This window comes from Protopterus annectens, chromosome 14.part0 (genome assembly GCF_019279795.1).
Source record: "Protopterus annectens isolate FY-2018-M chromosome 14.part0, PAN1.0, whole genome shotgun sequence".
Classification (NCBI taxonomy): Eukaryota; Metazoa; Chordata; order Ceratodontiformes; family Protopteridae; genus Protopterus; species Protopterus annectens.
In genome coordinates this window covers 810,672,922-810,692,962 of record NC_056748.1, presented here as the reverse complement: position 1 = coordinate 810,692,962, position 20,041 = coordinate 810,672,922, and the positions used below count along the sequence as shown (strand labels likewise).

General features: G+C 38.7%; 1 protein-coding gene across 1 annotated transcript in view; it reads right to left on the bottom strand.

Annotated features, from left to right (window-relative positions):
• Positions 1-236: 236 nt before the first annotated feature.
• The window catches only part of LOC122788735 (calcium homeostasis modulator protein 3-like), an 87,443-nt gene continuing 67,638 nt past the window's right edge, over positions 237-20,041 (bottom strand). The window contains exon 3 of the mRNA XM_044055628.1: positions 237-692. Within this exon, the coding sequence (XP_043911563.1) occupies positions 237-692 (456 nt within the window). The remainder of the gene's footprint in view (positions 693-20,041) is intronic.

The following is a 20,041-nucleotide window of genomic DNA, read 5'->3' as shown; positions in this document are numbered from 1 at the left end:
ACTAATTTGAAAATAAAAACTAAAATAACCAGATGTTTTACATTACTACTGTACTCAAATTGCAATTATCGGCATTTTGAAAGGTTCTTAAATAATAATGTTAAAATTTAACTCCTTTGTTTTCACAGCAGCAAAAATAAGATTATTCAAAGCTTACAAAAACTCTTGAAATGTAGATTTGACGGAAACTATATGTATCTTTCCAAAACTTGCACAACTTTTCATTTTATCTTTTCTTAAACATGTGATTGTTTGGAATTTCCTGTGTCATGAGTGACATACCAACTTCTACTCTGGGAGTCATCCCAGGATATTGTCACCTGAGCCTTGCCCTGCTGTCTCTGGACAGTTTGAGTCACATCTAAGGCAGGTTTGCTGCGGTACCAAGACTTCAGTAGTCGGTTCATCTGCTCACAGTTGGTTATCCCATGCAAATGATCCTCTTCTCCTTCTTTCATTTCTTCTCGTTTCTTCAGCTCTTCATGCATACTCTCAAAAAACTGAATGATACACTTGCGAGCAAAATCTCGGGCATGCTCACAACAAGTTTCATCAAAAATCTTCTGCTCAAGATCCAGGTAATTACTCCAGTATCGGGTCTGCAGGAAGGCTGCATGGTCAAAACATGGCTTCAATGAGCGAGCGATAACTGCTACCATTATCAAGATAAGTAGAATACTCCACCCAATACCCTGTTATTGTATAAAAAAATGTGTTAATAAATTATTATATCACCTTGGTGTTTATTAACGTATTTATAAATCATGAACAAATTTAAAGTGCAGAATTAGTTTTAACCTGAGTCTAGCTAAAGTTCCGTAATATAAAATATGGAAAAAGCTCTGTTAGCAATTCTAGTTTATATTATGGCTACATGTTGTTTTAAACAATTCTTATTTCTGATGGAGTAATGGCTTTAGGAGAAATTCTAGGGACTTGACATTAGTTTCTTCCCTCAAAGACCCAGAGAGGTGGTACACACCCAAATAAGTACCCAAAAAGATTATAATTTGCTGAGAAGGCTATGGATGGCTCTGGCTCATACATTTTATTAATTGCATTTTGTCATCCTCAGACAGAAGGCAGTTTAGTGGAGTTCTGCTTTTAGACTTCAGTAATGCTTTTGATACTACAGTAAATACCATTCATTGCTTCTATAGAGATTCAGTCAGCTTGACTTTAGTAGCCACTCTGCAGGCTTACTAGCCAACTACATGGCTGACAGACTGAGTTAAAGTTGGAGAAGAAGAAATTGTGGTCTGGGTATACCATCTGGATATTATTGGTCTAAGTTTGATACTGAAATCAGCAGCTATTTTTAAATTATACTAATTAAGGAAAGTGAACATGTTTTGAAATGGTATTGCAAGACAGAGAAATACAGGGAAGCTAAATTTTTTATTTTATTTTAATTTATTTTCCATTTGTTTACCAGGTTAGTTCGACTGGACACAAGGTGACTATTTTCAGCAGAGGTCTGGGGAGAAAAGCTCCAGATACATAGTAAAAAAATTATAAAAAAAATCATAAAAATAATAAAAGATTATATAAACGTAGCTATTTTGTACAAATAGCATAGAACATATAAAAGGAGTAATATCAGAGGGTGACGACGTAAGAAATTTTCCAGAGAGAGGGGACAGTGTGTTCAGTTATGGATCTATTGATGATTATGGAAATAGGGTAGACGATGGGAGAGGAGGCAATCCTTAGGTAATCAGTGGGGAGTTTATCAGCAGCAAGAGTGGTGGGTTTCAATTTGGCAAAGTGTTTATGAATTAGGTCAGTTGGAACTGGTTTAAGAGAGAATTGGGTCTTGGTCTTATGGTGACAGTTTTGTATTTTGGGGGTATTTGTAGTAGTAGTGGGGAAATTGTTGAATAACTTTTGGATGGAGGAGGTGAAATAGTCATTAAACTGGGTGACAATATCATGGTTATCACCTTCAATGTTAGGGTTTGGGGAGGTGATTTTGCCTGGTTGGAGAATGTGGTTGATTGCAGACCAGAATTTTTGTGGATTGTTGTAGTGAGTTTTTTGTAGCTGGATAGAATAACTTTTTTTGTCATTACGTATTTGTTTTTTTGCTCTGTTTCTGAGCTCTAGGAAGTATTGCTGATTTGTACTTGTTTTGTTGGCATGCCAGGTTGTCCAAGCTATGTCTTTGTTTGAGTAGGGATCTTGTGTCCTTTGAGATCCAGGGGCTGGGTTGGTTTTAGTATGAATTATACATTGTGGGGCCATAAGATTAAGGATACCTAAGAAGGTAGCATTAAAGTATGCCATGGCTTCAGCTAATGGTAGAGTTTTAAGAGGTGACCAATTTATTTTTCTAAGGGAAATTTTTGGAACTACGAATAGAAAGTAGGATGGGGGGTTTTATGGGTTTTGTGTGCTGTCTTAGTTTGAATGTGGGTAGCTGATCAATGAGGGAGTCAGGTAATGTACAAGATATATTGGTGGATGAAGGTTTGTTGGTTAGTATCCAGTCTAATATGGATTCCTTTTTGGTGGATTTGCCTATATGGGTGGGGGTTTGGATAAGCTGTGTGAAGTTAAATATATTTAAGTGGCACTTTGGGGGGGATGCCTTGATAGTGGCCCAGTCAGTGTTGAAGTCCCCCATGATAAGTGTCTCCTGAGGGAGGGTAGTGGAAGTCCAATGTAAAATGGACCCTAGGGTGGTAATATTGTCGCCTGGTGGTAAGTAGACACTTATAATGTTGAGTTGTTTCTGCTGGTTTAATTTTATATTTGCAAACATAGCCAAAAGTGGGGATATCTTTGTGCATTTGATGGAGATTAAGGTTGTACCTGTAAAGTAGGGCAATACCCTCCCGCCCACTCTTTTAGCTATTCGATCACATCTACGTATGTTGTAGCCTTGCGGGGCTATGGTGGTATCTTTGATGTTGGGCTTGAGCCAGGTCCCAGTTAGGAGTACAATGCCAGGGTTATAGAAGGATATAGAGGCATGTAGCTCTTCAATGAGTAAGAGGATTGTTAATGTCAAGTAAAATGATTGTTTGGGACCCTTAAACATCCTTACTCATGCTGTTTGATATGTAAGATTGAATTCCTTAGTTTTTAGAGTATATATGTAGAACATCTGCTATTCAAAACACTTGCAATAAGAGAAAAAAAACTTACTACAATAGTATTACTAATAACAGAAAAGCATCATGTAATAATTTGAAAAGAACTCTTAAAACTAACAAACATAACTACATGCACCCCACCGTTTTTATATGCATTCTTCTCCTATGGCTGTTATAAAGATGATCATGAAATAGATGTGATGGGAGAGGGGGTAGAGCAGCACTGGAAATTCATGCTGGATACAGTATTAATACTGTGATGGGAGAGGCACTGGGAGCATTATATCACCAGTGATGTGTATCAAGACAGAAAACGGCGTCATATTCTCCTTTCAGTAGGTGGGATCCCAATCAGCATAATGTCATTTCATACCTCACAACATAATTTCACCCAATAAAATGATTTTGTTTATTGACAGAGTTTTAGATTGATATCCTAAGAATATGTACTTCAAATTGCATTCTTTTTAATGAGAAACCTTTTCTGAAAAAAAAGAGTATGATTAGTCTGAAGTGATGTAAGGCTTTTCGTAAAAGCTGTAAAATGGAGAAGAACGCAATGAAGTAAATCTATGAGCTCTTCCATCAGCTAGATCTGCTGCAGACACAGAAAACCTGAAAGCTTCATGACAATTCAGATCAGACTGTGTATATGTGTTATGGACTATAGTGATCCAAACATTTTGTGGAAAATCAGCAACATCCAGTGCTTAGAAATCATGCACAATGTAGAAATTGAAAAAAATCTATGAATCTTATTTTGAACTCAGATAAAGCCTTACTTGCAAACCCTTGTTTTACCATAGTTTAGATTTCTTTGATAACAGTTTGATTTGTGTAATGTGTGTCACTCAGAGCTGGACTATTAGAACTGTGCTACTAACCTGCCTTATAATATTCCATAGTGTCAGGCACATAAAAACATCAGTCATCATCAAATAACTAGATGCAACTGAGAACAATAACTGCTGACACAGTTCATCCTTAGGGAGATGAAATATAATCATTCTGAGTCCTAAGACAGATGCTAATCTTGTACTAGAGTAAGGAAATTGTTTCTGCATCAAGCATGTAACTTGACTGTTAGGATTCCCTTTAATTAGTAAAGTTCTTTTATCTAACCTGCTGCCTATAAGCATATACCAGCATTTGTAGTCATGCCAGTGTTTGCACGCATGGGGAAAACAATTGCATCCAAGCTTGGATTTGCTTAAACGGATCCAGCAAACAGCTGAATGGTTTGCACCCATGCCCATGTGATGCTATATTCCTATCTCCTACTCCTCCATTATAAGGCTATGCACGTCAGCATGTCCACTGTGGTCACCCATCCACTGAGTACTGGTACACATTTCATTAGATGCTCTGACTGCTGTTCCCTTTACATACAACACTGACTGGTCTCTTATCTGCTTCAGTCATACTCCCCACTACTCACATAGTGCATCACCTTCTCAGCGGAAGCAGATAGTGCATCTGGGTTATGACCAATTTGTTTTGTTCTCTTTTAATTACTCTTCTGTTTTACTCTATTCACCAAATATTTGGCCAAACCACTTAGCACTGTAATGTATACCTTCCTTTTAGAAAGAAAAGTGTGATAGTTGGCCATTTACTAGGGCAATAATCAAGGCCAGTCATAGCTGTTTTAGATCATGAAAACAAAAGTTTGGTATCAATGATTTTTTTATCACTGAATGCCCTGTTAGTCTTTTCATTGAGAATGCATGGGCAATGCCTTTAAAGAACCATACGTACTTACTAGCGTCAGATTAAATAATCTTTTTTTCAAAGCGCTTTGAAAGTTAAATAGTGAAATGAACAAGTAGATTCAGTGGGATGTTGAACTCATTGATCTGACTTGGTTTCTTCAACAAAATTTCAAAATGCCTTCTCTGAGAAAATGTTTCACCAGCAAGAACTGTTCACTATGTATGACTGTACCAAAAATAATGTCATATATTTAGAGTTGTTACAAAATTATCTTGAATAATATTCTCTTACCAATAGACTCATGTTGTGATGCTTACTTACAGCAGACCTTCCATCCCGCATTCTCCAAGCCCTCTGTCAGTGTACAGGCAATCATGTCCAAGATACTGCACATAGACAATGAAACACTCTAAACACTTCCCTGTGTCCCCTGTTGCTCCCCTTCATTAAACTACATTTCTTAAAAAGCCCATTATGTCATCTTTCTCTAAACCATGCTTAGTCTGCTAGTGACCCTAATAATTAGGTCAAATGACTCTCAAGGGAACACAGAGTGCAGCACCAAATTGCCTCTAACACTACATTCATCTTTCACATTTACATCAGTCCAACAAATTAAGGTTGCCAGTCTGTCATATTACTTCTGTCACCAAGCATTTCACCATCTGTTGTGTTACTTCTGTTACCAAGCATTTCACCAAGCATTTGACCATGCCTACCTAGCAGAATAACCAACAAGATACTGATTTGCATCTTGGGAAATAGAGTGACCATGGAGGGAAGGATGGAAATCAGCAGCTTTGCCAGCTTGTTCACTCCTTGAGTGAGGGATTTCTGTTCACGATAAGGATGCATCTCCTGGAATAGGGATGACCCATGATCACAGAACAATTTGTCATTAAATCTATTGCATCTGGGAAGTCCAGAGCCTGCTGCTATCACATGTGATAATGCACACTATGTCAGTAGGAAAAATCCTACTCCATGGTGAGAAGTGCCATCATATGTAACAGTGCAGGCTGCTCCACTCCAGTTCCCCTGCCCAGCTCCCCACTGGTGTTGTCCTAGTCCCCCCTCTTTAATGCGGACAATTAAGGGAAAATGATGCAGCTGGGCAGCTCATATTCAGCTAAGGGCATGCAAATAGGAAGGCAGAAAAAAAGAATAAGCAGCAGGACAACCAAGTCTCCTATTATACTCAGCATGATTGAAAGTCCAGCTGCACAAAATCATATTCAGACTTTGTGTTGTCTTTTTTTCTTTCTGATTCGGACAGTTAAAATGTTGCACAACTGGTAGCCAAGCATCTCCTTTACTTTTTCACTCATGTAAATTTCTTCCATCATCAACACTCAAGCAGTGCACTCTGCATTCCTTTATAGGCCATCATATCCTATTTGTCTTTATTCATTTTATCTGTCTTTATCTAGATGCATTTTCCTATATAAATTACTTTTGAACTCCTTTGTTTCTTCTCTTTGTACTATTTTCATTTGCAAAAGTACATTAATTTCTGTGCCATTAGCATCTTAAATAATAATTAGGAGTTCTTATTATCACCCCGATGCCACATTGAGATTCTATTAATTTCACCCCAACAATCCAGACCAATAGCCAAAAATTGTAAATAACCTTGCTTTGTCTCACAGATCAACATGTAACTAATATTGGAATTATAATTCTTGAAGTGTTTAACATTCTATTATTAAACCTTTACATGCAAAATGAAAACAGCTTAAATGTTTTTTCTTTCTTTCTTTTTTTAAGTAAGGTCCCCAAAATTTAATCCCTTGTTAGAGAAATGTCCATGTCTAGCTTGAATAATATAACAAATTAATTGCTTCATGAAATATGGACTGAATTAATTCACATTTCTCTCACATTCAGATCCTGGTAATTTAACACTGTCACACATTTTGAACAAATATGTGGCTTAAATTAAATTTCATTACTGATACTTCAGTATTATTCCCAGAGTGCATGTAGGACAGACACATTGCAATTAACAGTTTATCCAGGTTTAACACTGCATTATTAATCACTCAGTTTTAGGCATTTCTGGTAAAATAGTATCATATTGCTGTCTGTCAAAATATGAAATCCCCAATATTTGAGTGTATTATTGTATCAGATTTTTTCATGGCTTACTATAGTAAGAAAACACAATCTACTGTTTCCCAGAATGGGGGCTATACTAAGTCTCTCAAATTAGCAGCAAGTCAACTTAAAATACATAAAACCACACATTCGACACTATTAAAATCTTCATGGTTATACGCAGGTTTCCAACTTAAAGGAGAATATTCCCGATGTTCAGGATCATTGTAATTTTTTTTCCTCTGCATTGAAGATGTTTATCTGATCTATTTTGGTTCATCATGGCAAATTTAAGACATGCATCACCCAGCAGGATAAAAGCACTTTCATTAGACTGAATAAACAACTCAGAGAACAAATAAAGTCTATCAAAGCCAAATTTGAGGTAAGTTTGGCCTCCCAGGCCAAGGACAACCACAAAGCATTCTTTAGCTATGTGCAAAACCTCAAAGGCAATACAGAATTGTGTGCAGAGCTCATTGTAAATGGAACCACCTATATTGAGCCAGAAGACATAGCAAACCTCCTGGCTGATAAATTCAGCTCCAACTTTACCCCTCTCTCCCCCTCAACCTTCTCTCAGGAAATATCAAATATAATTCCCTCTACTATCACTAGGGAACAGGTCCTTAATGCTCTCACTAAGACCAAGAACACTGCATCGATGGGCCCAGACAATATCCCAGGATGCCTCCTAAATAGCATAAAACATGACCTATCAGAGCCTATGGAATTATTATTTAACTGTAGCCTCCAAACAGGTTTTGTACCTCATGAATGGAGGAAAGGCAAAAGTCATCTCTCTGCACAAAGGTGGGCCATCTACAGACCCTGGAAACTACAGATCCATAAGTCTCACTAGTCTTATATGTAAAGTCATGGAAAGAATTATCATATAGATTATCAATAGAGATATAGTAAACCTCCAGACACTGGTCCTAACCCAGTTTGGTTTCATCAAGGGCAGATCATGCCTACTCAACCTGGTGGACTTCTTTGAGAAGGTCACCAAAACAATGGATGAGGGCAAAATTGTTCACACTGCCTACCTTGACCTGGCCAAGGCATTTGACACAATACCCCACTCAGGCATTGTTGACAATGTCAGGAGATTAGGTACAAACCTATATGTAACCCGGTGGATAGCCAACTGGCTCACAGACAGGACCCAGGAAGTTATAATCGGGGAGTCCACCTCTACAAAGAGGCCAGTCACAAGTGGAGTCCCTCAGGGATCAGTCCTTGGACCGCTTCTTTTTGGTATTTACTTCTCAGAAGTCAAGGCCAATGTCAGTGGTCTCTTGCTAACTAAATTTGCAGGTGATTGCAAAATAGGAACTGTCACTGAATCTCACCCTGACACAAATGTTCTCTAGGAGGGGCTGACACATACAAACAACTGGTGTCAGAGCCATGGACTAAAACTAAATGCCAAGAAATGCATAATAGTATCCTTTGGGAAGTCGTCCATCACTGGTAACTATCATATTGACAAGACACCCCTTAGAGTTGACCCAGTGGTCAGGGACTTAGGGACACACATAGATAGTAATCTAGACTTTGACCATCATGTATCTAGAGTGGTGAGGAAGTCATTCCATATTGCACAACTTATAAACAAAGGTATGGCATCTAAGTCCAAGGAAGCCATTGTTGCACTGTATTCAGCATTCATCAGACGTATCATTGAGTACAATGCCCCCTTTGTTATGTTCCTAACCAGGCATATCCAACAATTGGAAAGTCCACAGAGGTTCCTCAGAAAAAGAAGTGTCTATATCATAATATCAAAGTGGTAAAACTTTGAATGTTACAACACTGAACCCAAAACCATGAAAGCTGAAAACCTCAAAGACTGAGAACAGAGATTTTTTTCCCTGGGAAAAAAAAAATGCTGTTCCAGTACAAAACGCGAAACACACGGACACCACAAACTATTTCTAATGTGGGGGGTTCTCCCCCCACACCCCCTCTACTTAAATATACGAACTCCGAGATCACACCACAGTGGAGGAAATAGTGAAGGCACGGAAATGGCCCACCAAATTCTTTCCCTGGGAAAGAATTCGATGTTCCGCAGCTTCGCTATTTTCAGTCTTCGATATTTCAAGTTTGAGGTTTTGGTATTCAAACTTTTCAGCATTTGATGTTTAGATATACATCCGTAAAAGAATACAGGGCGTAAGTAAAATGTCCCATGCAGGCTGCCTCAAGGCCCTATCCCTGTATTCTGTCTCCTACAAGCTCTTGAGGGGAGATCTATGCCTGGCATACAGGGCACTGTCAGACCCCACTCTGATAGACCTCCTACATATCCACAAAACAAACAGCACCAGAATTACCCATTCTAAAGACTTAAACATTGACTGTGATATAAATAGGTCCTGCTGGAGAGAGAGGTATGTATCCCAGAGACTACGGCGTCTATGGAATAGGTTCCCCATCCATGCAAAGCAGAGTTCCTCCCTAACCCAATTCAAGTCCAACTTGGACAATTGGATGGGAAACCAGAAATTCATCCCTGATTTGACACCTGTGTATCTAATGGATACAGGTATCCTGTAAATGTTTCATCTCCCAAACCCCTGCTTACACTTATCAAGGGTATCAGAACTTGTCAGAGATTTGGGATGCATGGCTAGGCTTAAAAGGGCCCTTGAAGTCATTAGCCTAGTAAACACCTATAGGCCTATGAGCCTACGAACCTATTAGTTGACACATTAATTGTTAGTTACCCAAAAATACTCACCTCTATTACAGTGTATATATAAAAAATGGGTGCCCTTTAGATACTGTTCAGTTCCAATAAATCTCATATATAATCTGTTTTATTGTTTCTGTAATAAAGTCTTTAGGTCACATTTTACCATGGATAAATAACCTTCAGCAAGTATCACTCTTCACACATTTACTTTTAATGACAATACTCAGTGAATTAGTAACAAGACTCCTTTTTGTACCACCTTTGTCCTGCTGCACTGCATAGAAACATTTTCCTTTTCTGTGACTCCTCCCACTTCTATTCCACTACATTTATATTCTCTCTTGGATCTGCAGTCCCGTATACTCGATTTCCGTTATTGCACAAGATGAACATGCAGGCAATTTCTTAACTTAGCCATTGGTTACTCAGCAGTAGTAAAACACTCCCTCAATGGAAAATACTTTCAGTGTTGCTTGGAAAGTCAACCTGCATTTCAGTTCACATCTCTTGCACTGCTTAATAGCATCCATGAACTGAAGTCTATTTTGAAATGCTGCATCTGACTCATAACCTACTGTTTTCATGAGATGAAATCCAAGAATTATACCCATGATTTCTAAATGTAATTTCCAGACTTCATCATAATTAGATTATAATATTCTGTTGAACAGATTCTAGGTACAGAATAGTCAATAAAGCAAGCTGATCATATTTTAAGTAGTGAATAAGAGAATAAATGCAGGTTGCAGTGAATGAGTGCTCTAACTTAAAATGCCAAATTCCATGACAATCCTGATTGTTTTCCAATACTCAGACAGTCCAAATATGGGATTTATCAGTATGTCCCTCTGCATGTACCATTCAATCCACTACAGTCAGTTTTCTTCCTATTGCCATAATAGCACCAAGCCTTTTCCATATATAGTTACAAACAACACTCTGACAAAAAGTAGTGTCCCATTGTAATAATCTGCATTTCGTTAACTTTTCTCTGAATTATTTTATAAGGATATTAAAGTCTGTACTGTGTGGCAGCACAGCACAGTTGTTGTGATGTCATTACTTAGCTTGACTGGTTGTTCTTGGAGCTTTAGAAATGTTGATGCCTCCACTAATTACTTCATCTACTGGGTTAGCTGCTCTCTTTGTCTCTGGGATCTATTATATGGGGCTTGAAAGTTTGTCTAGACACAGGACTATGTCTGTTTCACTATTGTTTGTGTGTCCTTTTCTCTAGTAAGTTCAATGTTAGCAGTCAACTTTACATTCAAATTCCAAAAAATAAGTGCAACTCATTAGGTAAACATTCCAACGAAAGTTGTATTTAAGCAACAGATGAGTCCTGAGAATCCATTAACACAAATAAGAGTGAAAATTCAAGAAAGTCCAGAAGTACACATTTCACTTTCCTGAAAACCACACACACACACACACACACACACACACACACATACCTCTCAACTGTACAGATTTTTGCAGAATGTCCAGATTTTATATTTTTGGCCCGTTTTTATTAAAAGTGTGGCTTTCTGGCAAATTAGGGAAATTATTAAAGATTGAAGTTAGAAAATAATGACAGACATTTGAGTTTTAGACTTCATACCCTTCAGAAAATTCATGCTAATGCAAAACCTGTTATTCTATCAACTTTCTAAGTTTGTAAGAGCAATATTTCAAAATTGTCCCTATTTGTACCACTTTTTTATGGCTTTGTCCAGATTTCCTACTCTAAGAGGTTGAGAGGTATGACACACACACACACACACACACACACACACACACACACACACACAATACAAAAAAAACTCTTTGATTGGACCACATGAAAATAAAAGATTGTATATTTGCTTATCTAATGAAGACCTTTTATTAGCTCTAATATTCTCATATTTAAAGCATGATTAAAACTTTAGATTGAACATTTTAATATGAGACTTGTGTGTGTGTCTGTAAAGAATTTGGTTTTCTGCATATCAGATTGTTCTGATGACATCCAAAGAAGAAAGAAACAAAAGCTCTCAATACATGAAATGATCCTTTGATCTGAGTAAGTTTTTTTAAGTAATAATAAAACATAAAATGGGCAACCATGAAGTAATGCACTGCTAACTCAATGACCTTTATAACTGTAACACACATATATCAGTATATCCTATAACCATATACACCCTAGTATTTTCCACACTCCGCTCTCAAGGTAAAGTTATTGACATCCATTACTTGAACATAAAACAAAATGGTTATGAACAGAGGCCTGATCATAATCCTCTAAATCTGTAACTAAAGCTTTATCTATTTACATCTATATCTGCATATCTGTCTATCTAGATATTTATTCAAATGGTAGGCCTCAGTAAAAAGTGTGATAAAAACATGTACCTGATACACTGCACAGATATTTTTGCTTAGCTTTGATACTGACACATCATTAAATGCTTAAATACACCCTTGGTGCATCAGATTAACATTGTCTGCATCTATAGTTAGTCATCAGAGCTGCTAAATGTCCTTTAAACAAACTACGTGCTAAAAACTAAAGTAATAATACACACGCTACATACACAAATCACAATTACACAACCCCAGAACAATCTTGCCCACCTATTACAACTCCAAACCCAAAGTTAGTTTAAAAGAAAAGAAAGTGCTGAGTACATCCCCATTCACTTTAGTGTTAAGAAAATAACTTCACACATGCACATATACATGAAATGTACATACACAACTGAAATATAGCACTACCCATCTAAATTTACTCAGAAAACAAAATTCATTCATTTTGAAAACAAAGAAATTAAAATAAATGAATAAAATATAAAGTAAAACACTGAAAAAAGTAGTTTCTCTTGTGAGCTTGATGTCTTCTGTGATTTGGCTGCTACTTTTGTGTAGCGTTTACCTGGGTAATAGATATAAACAACTTCCCTATTAGGTTGGCCTTTGGTCTGATGGTGTCTGTGTTAGCCATTTTCTATGTAAACTTACTTTCTTTGAGTTCATCTTACTGACAGGATTCTCCTCCCGAGCTTTGCTCTTGAGAGGAATGTCTTGGCATCCATGTTCCTAAACACATATTAAGTTAATTGTAACTAGAAAAACAATCATAAACTTTTAATTTTCAAAGCATTAACTATGACAAAGTGATAAGAAACAATAGCCTTTTTAAATGATTATGGATCATGTGTTATCCTTTAAACATTCATTATAGTACTGAAAGTGAATTATATACTTTGGTAGATTAATATACATATATCTTTGTAGTTTATTTGTATTTTTCAATAGCCTATGATGTCAACAACAGTCATTTTTTCATCTAAATTTATGAGGTATTTCCATATCTTCAGTTGCAGGCTTATGGAGTCCGTAACCTAACACCACATCTTAATATCACTAAGTGAAAAAACCCTTTGTGTGATTGATAAAATCAGTAATCAGTGGCCTTCCTCTAATCTTCAGGGTTACCAACCTTCTACAATATGTTAAAATAACAGAAAGTGTAATTGCTTTATTTGTCAACATTCAATGCTCTGTTTAGTGCAGTCAGTCTTCTTGTTTGATGATGTACATTACTAGTTATACCTTGGCTCTCCTTGTATCTAGTTATGATGTTCTGCTTAAAGCATGCTGTATGTAGAGGATTAGTATTGGGTCTCTAATCATCACCAGCTTATTATGTAGTCAGGACATGGATGGCAAGAAATTTACCTCAAGAGCAAAGCTCAAGAGTTGACTCGACATCTATGTCAAGGGCACATAATAAAGGTTATAATTCTTTGTAGAACATGGAGCTTTATCTGTGCCATGTACAACCAGTACAAAAAAGTGTAGGAGAGCAAAATCTTCTAGAGGCCCTTGAAAGCTCATAAAACACGTTCTGAGCTCAGCCAAACAGACAGCAGCTTAACTCTCAGCTTCTTTGCTTAAGACTTCTGGACAAATCCAAAAGTAATGGGTTGACAAAGGATCAAAGTCTGGGACAGATTTTATATATTGGTCTAATTTGCTTAAAAAGTTAATAGCACAATAGGCTTTACATCACCGTGCATTTTTTGAATGAGAAAATGTATAAAACTCATAATATTGGGCATTACTGACTGACTGCAACCCACAGTGATTCACAGAAAACTCAAACTTTTATGAGGGACAGAAGTGAAAATATGAGGCAAAATCAGGGAATGTGTGCAAACTACGGGATATTTGAGATGTACTGCAGGAGAAACCAAGGTGTTCCTTTGGCAGAAGACAAAGCAGCTTTTAAAAGCTGTTAGACACTCTGTTCTGTCACACTTCCTGTTTGCATGCGTGGCAGAGTATAAAAGCTGTTTTACCTTCTGCCTCTGTTCTTTGCCAGTCAGCAGACTGTCTTATCAATCCCTAGGGCAGCTGCGGTATTGCAGCGGTTAGCATTTCCACCTCACAGCAATAGGTTCTCTGGTTCGATCCTCAGCCGGGGTGCCTTCTGTGCAAAGTCTGCATGTCCTCCCTGTGGTCACGTGGGTTTCATCGGGTGCTCTGATTTCCTCCCACATCCCAAAGACATGCTGTAGGTGGATTGGACACTCTAAATTTGCCCTAGTGTGGCGCCTGTGTGTGCCTTCTGTGGAAGGTTGGGCACTGGGCTGGCAACTCGACACCGTAAAAACTCCACTGCCAATCATGAGCAGACAGGTGATCCGCTGTGGTGACCCTTAACCGGGAAAAAGCCGAAAGAAGAAGTAGTCTGTCATCAATCCCAAGCACAAGACCCATTCTTAACAGTGCTTAGGGTGTCTTTAGCAAGCTTTTGTTAAGCACCCTTAAGCACTGTTAAGATTGAATGCTTAAGCACTGTTAAGACTGAGTCTCACATTAGGAACGTTTATCTTTTTCTCATTTTCAGGGAATTATCATGTAGCTTCATGCAATACATACATATTGTAGGTTTGTGCTGATTTGTTGCATACATGCATGTATGATTCTCTCCAGTGGTAAACACTGTCTGTTACTTTGTTACAACATTGTAGCTGAAAAAGGACTTCTTAAGTTCAGTATATTTATCTAAAAGTTTTTAAACAAACAAATACATGTAGAAATGTACTGCACATGCAGTCAGGGCCAGATCCAGCACAAGACTCCCTAGGCAATTGCCTAATGCCCAGTGCTAGTTGAGGGGTGGGGGGGGGGGGCATAAGCATCAGCAAGCAACTATGAACCTCATATAATTAAAAAAAAGAAATCCTGTGTCTCCAGTTCTTCACATCCAACCCTGATTTCCCCCTTAAATTAGTATTATCAAGTCTTAATTCATGACCTATCACCTCTCATACAGTTGGACTTAACATGGCTATGATGACTTTTTGGCTATTTCCATTTGCAGTACTTGACTGGAGGCTTTTTCCATTTTCTTAAACTTTATTTACATCTAAATGATGAACAAAGTATTTACTCAGTTTACTTTTCTAGTGTATCCATATTTGCCATGCTTCCAGATTTGTAACTCCCATCCCCCACCACTACCCCATTGATTTGGTCAACCTGAATCCCTCTGATACACTTACTAGTAGAACAGGTGGGCAGGCTCACTCAGGCTTGACTAGAGTAGTACAGTAAATGTATGTAGCTGATGTCATTTAACTTCAAAGTAGTAAAAAAAAATAATATAGCCAGTGCTGCTGTCTACCATAGACCTTGCTGCCCTGCCTCATAGGACTGAGTTTGGGCAACAAACAGACTAGCTGCCTTAAAACGTTTAAGAAGTAAGTGTTGGGTGTGGGCTGTGGGCTGGGCATAGTTTGAAGTTGCAGTTGCACCTGTCAGGTCCTGCAGTATAGACTCAAGACTATGAAGTGATTTAGTGAACTTAGTAAAGTATAGGTAGGAAGGGAATGGGATAGCTCACACTAGTTCAGCTACTAGTCTACCATTAACATTTTTCTTTCCATTTAGTGGCTGGCAGCAGTGGTAAGCATGTCCTGTCTGGCAGTCTCAGGGTTTAAGAAGTTTCTTGCAGCCACTTTGCACCTGGCCAGTGCATTCTTTCATCTGACACCATTGCCAGTGTCAGCCTTGTGAGATGGACCCTCGTTGCTACCATGCATCTGAACTAGGCTATAGCAGAAGTGCTCTCATATTTTTGTTCTGTGGCTGTACAACTGTCCATACATTTGGTTCTTGACTTCTCTGACTCTGGTAAATCAGCGAGGATTACATACTTCTTGTTAGTTTGCAGTCTGTCAGAACTTCAACAAACATGATTTTTTCTTATTGTCCCTCCTAAAATATCTTATTTCTGATTAATCACTGAAACCTGATTGCTGCTAATGCCAGATGGAGTTTTTTTATGCTTCTTTTGGCAGTCTCTGTGGCATGTCAACATTCACAATTTGCTTTCTGCCTCATTTTTGCCTTGTACCGTCATTGTGAAATATTAAATTTTCTGGTAAATCACTGTGGCATAGCTCTGAAATGGGTCTACTTTATTCCCCCAACAACTAAAACGCTCGAATATAAATAGCCAGACACATAAAACCCAAACGCTGACTCACCCGAAACGCGTATGTCCCGAAACCTGAAATATCGATGCAGGTAAGTTGTCCACGATCCCTAACACCAATGTTCTAATTTCTCACAGTGTGAACATTTTTGTAAGGTTAGGTAAAGTTTCAAAAATGTTCACACTGTGAGAAATTAGAACAGTGGTGTTAAGGATCGTGGACAACTTACCTGCATCGATATTTCAGGTTTCGGGACATACATGTTTCGGGTGAGTCAGCATTTGGGCTTTATGTGTCGGGCTATTTATATTCGAGCGTTTTAGTTGTCGAGGGAAAAAAAGTAGACCCCTCTGAAATATCCTTGATTTTGAAAAATGTTCTGGATTATTATTCTGGTCTTTTCCTTGTAAAATTTGGGGTTTTCTGATGATTTGTTGAAGACTGCAGTCACTCAAATAATGACAGACACTCTTATCCTTAGGAAAATGTACACTAATGGAAGACCTGCATTTTAGTAACCTTCTACTTATGTAAGAGCTGTATTATCCCTGATTTTTGACCTTTAGATTTTGTGAGATGTATGCCACGGTGGTACGGTGATAGCGTTGTTACCTCACAGCAAGAGGTTCTCCCGTTCACCAAGGACTACTGTCAATTAATAAATAATGCCAGACATTTGAGTTTTATACTACTTATTGTTCTAAAACAGCACTATTGATGTCTCCTTTTTCCCTGCCCCTCATTAAATTTTTGATTTTATGGTCACAGCTCACAACATTTCATTCCATATCCCAAATACGGAACACTACATCTCATAATGTGGAACAAATAGGCGAAATGTGGAATACTTATTTAACAGCTTTCTAAGTGTAAATAGACAAGCAAAGGATGGAAACCTGCTTACTAGATCTGCTCTGTAATCTGTGCAAGATTATAGAAGTTCAGTGTGGAAGGGAACAGCAGTGCAGTCAAGTGTCTGGAAAGCACTGTCCAGCTTAGCAGCTGGACTAGGGGTACTAATTGGCTATCATAAGTACCAGTCAACAGGACACTCTAACATGCCTGATGCATAATGTTGCAGCCTATGTCAAAATGCCCACAATATAGTCAGAAATTATCCCTAGCATGAAGTTTCCAAAGTATAAGTGGATCAGCTTTAATAAATGGAGTCATAGGCACAAGTGTCATGTTAAAACTAGTCAACACAGTTCCTCATTATAAATCTGAAAAAGTCCATGTTCCCTACAGTTCCACATGGAAAGAGCCTGCCGTACATTCAGTGTGAAGAATTTATTTGATGTTGCCTGTGATAAATAATGTGAGCCTGGTATGGTCATCATACTAATCTGATTTTTTTTCAGAACAAAACATGGCTAAACAAGGTGACCACAAAATGTGTTGAAGAGATGCAGCAAGCTATTCCTGAGCTATAGGACAGAGCAAAAGGGAAACATTTTTAATGACATAGTGTACCACAGCAGGTGTACAATAGCAGATTAGTATAGACAGAGGGCAGTTGCACACCAACATTAGAAACTGTACATGCTGTGCCTTCAGACAGTGGCATATTTCACAGTGAGGATCAGTTTTTGTATGAACTGTCTGACCTGTCAAGGTGCCAGCCAAAAAGACAGAAGGCTTAGGAGGCAGAACAATGCTAGTCGCTATTTTGTAAGTATCCTTCCATGCTCTGTGGGTCTGGGTGGGATATGTTTTGTTAGCTGTACATACTGTTCTCATGCTCTCTTGCAGAGGTACAAGCTATCACTTGAACTATAAAATTCACCTTGCCAGGAATACTGGTTCTTGTGGTCCACTGTGAACTGATTAGTCAATACTGCCGGGCAGTATTTTCATGCTTCCTATTACAGGCAGTCCTTACAGCACATCAACGTTTGTAGTAGACAGCAGTGCAGAGTCATTTGCTGATACAGAGTTTTGGAGTTTTAAGCTACCTGATAGCTGTTATCATTAACCTGTAATTATTATTGCTTGGTCATTTAGTCAGGTCTGACTCTTTGTGACCTCAACAACGTTAGCACCTCATGCCTCTGTGTCAACAAGTGATTGTTTAAGTCCATGTAAATCCACATTCATTGCATCAGTAATACTCTGTATCCATCACAGCTGCTGCTGCCCTTCTTCATTTACCCTTGATCTCTCCTCACATGAGTGCCTTCTCCAGTGAATCTTGTAGTCACATTATGTGGCCAAAGTATTTGAGTTTTAGTTTTTCTGTCAGACATTCCAGTGAACAGTGGTGTTTTATTTTCTTAAATACTGACTGATTTGATCTTCTTGCATCACAAAATTCTCAAACGTTTTCTCCCATTCCATAATTCATAATCCTTGAGTTTCTAGTGCAGTGCTGTACTTATAGACCAGCTGTTTTGTTGTGTTTCTGGCAGCAATACCTAATGTGAGTACCATGTTCCCATATTATACAGCTTTCCCCATCTGACTGGGGTCCCTCTGCTGCATCTTTGGTAGCTGTGATTATTATGCACACTACAGTTCCACTGGGCTCCATTTTGAAATGGTGATGGTCATAATGTCGCGTGTCGACAGACCGAAAAAAAAAGACTGAAACCTCAGGAAAAGAGTGAATCATGAACATCACTCTTCTCCTTTAAACTTCCTTTTTACAGAGCGACAAACCCCCCACTCATAGGTTCATAGGTAGGTACTAGGCTATCTGCCTGAAGGCATTTATAAACCTAGCCAGAATGCGTTGGCTTTCGCCACCCCCTTAGATTAGTTCCCTGTGTCTCTGTCCAGCAGAGCCACTGAAGTGATCTCCGGTGTAAACTTTCTGTTTCCCATCCACTCGTCAAGGTTTCTCTTGAAGAGAGTGTTAGCGAGGAGCTTTGCCTAATGTAGACTGGAATCTTGTTCTAAAACATGGGAAGTCTCTGGGACAGGAATCTATCCCTCCAGCATGTCCTATTTATTGTTGTGGTCAGGTTTAGATCCCTAGAGCGTGTGGCTCAAGGGGATAAGGTTTTCTTTAGGTGGAGCATGTCCATCAATTCTCGGTTGGACATGGCCTTGTATGTCAGAGATCACCTCTAAGTAGGTGGTATGCAACCGAGTGCAGCTGGAGTTTCTTCAGTCGACCTGCATAGGGCATCTATTTGATGCCAGTGATTCTTTTGGTGAGGTACTTCTGTGGTCTTTCCAGCTGTTGCAGGTGTCTTGTAAGGTACATCCCAAATGGGGCGTTGTACTCTATGATGGGTCTGATGAGTAGAGGGGCATAATGACCTCTTTTGATCTGGATGCAAACCCTTTTGTGATTAGGTGGGCTACATAGAAGGATTTTCTAACCACTTTGGCAATGTGATTATCAAAGGAGTGATTACTATCTACTTGGGTCACCAGATCCCTTGTTACATTTTCCATATTTAGGGGACTACCACCTATGTGGTAGTTTGTAGGTACTTTGTTTTTTCCAAAGAGGATGACTATGCACTTTTTGGCATTTAGCTTGAGGCCATAATTTTGACACCAGGTATCCATCTCAGTGAGACCCTTTTGGAGGATGTCTGTGTCAGCCGGAGAGTCAATTATAACCCCTAGTTTGCAGTCGTCTGTGAACTTGGTCAGCCATAGTCCTCCTTTGCTTGCCTGTGCCTCTGAGGTGTATATGCCAAACAGGAGGGGTCCTAGGACTGAGCCCTGGGGAATGCCATTTGTAACTGGTTTAGAGTCGGACCTAGATCCTGCAACTCTCACCATGTGGGTTCTGTCCGTGAGCCAGTTGGCAAGCCATCTTGTGATGTAGGGGTTTATGTTCAAGCTGGTGAGCTTGTCTATAATACCAGAATGGGGAATGTTGTTGAAGGCCTTTGCGTGGTCTAGGTAGGCTGTGTGTACCACCTTTCCTTCATCTATAGCCTTGGTAACTGTCTCAAAGAAGTCCACCAGGTTTAGGAGGCATGATCTGCTCTTAAAGC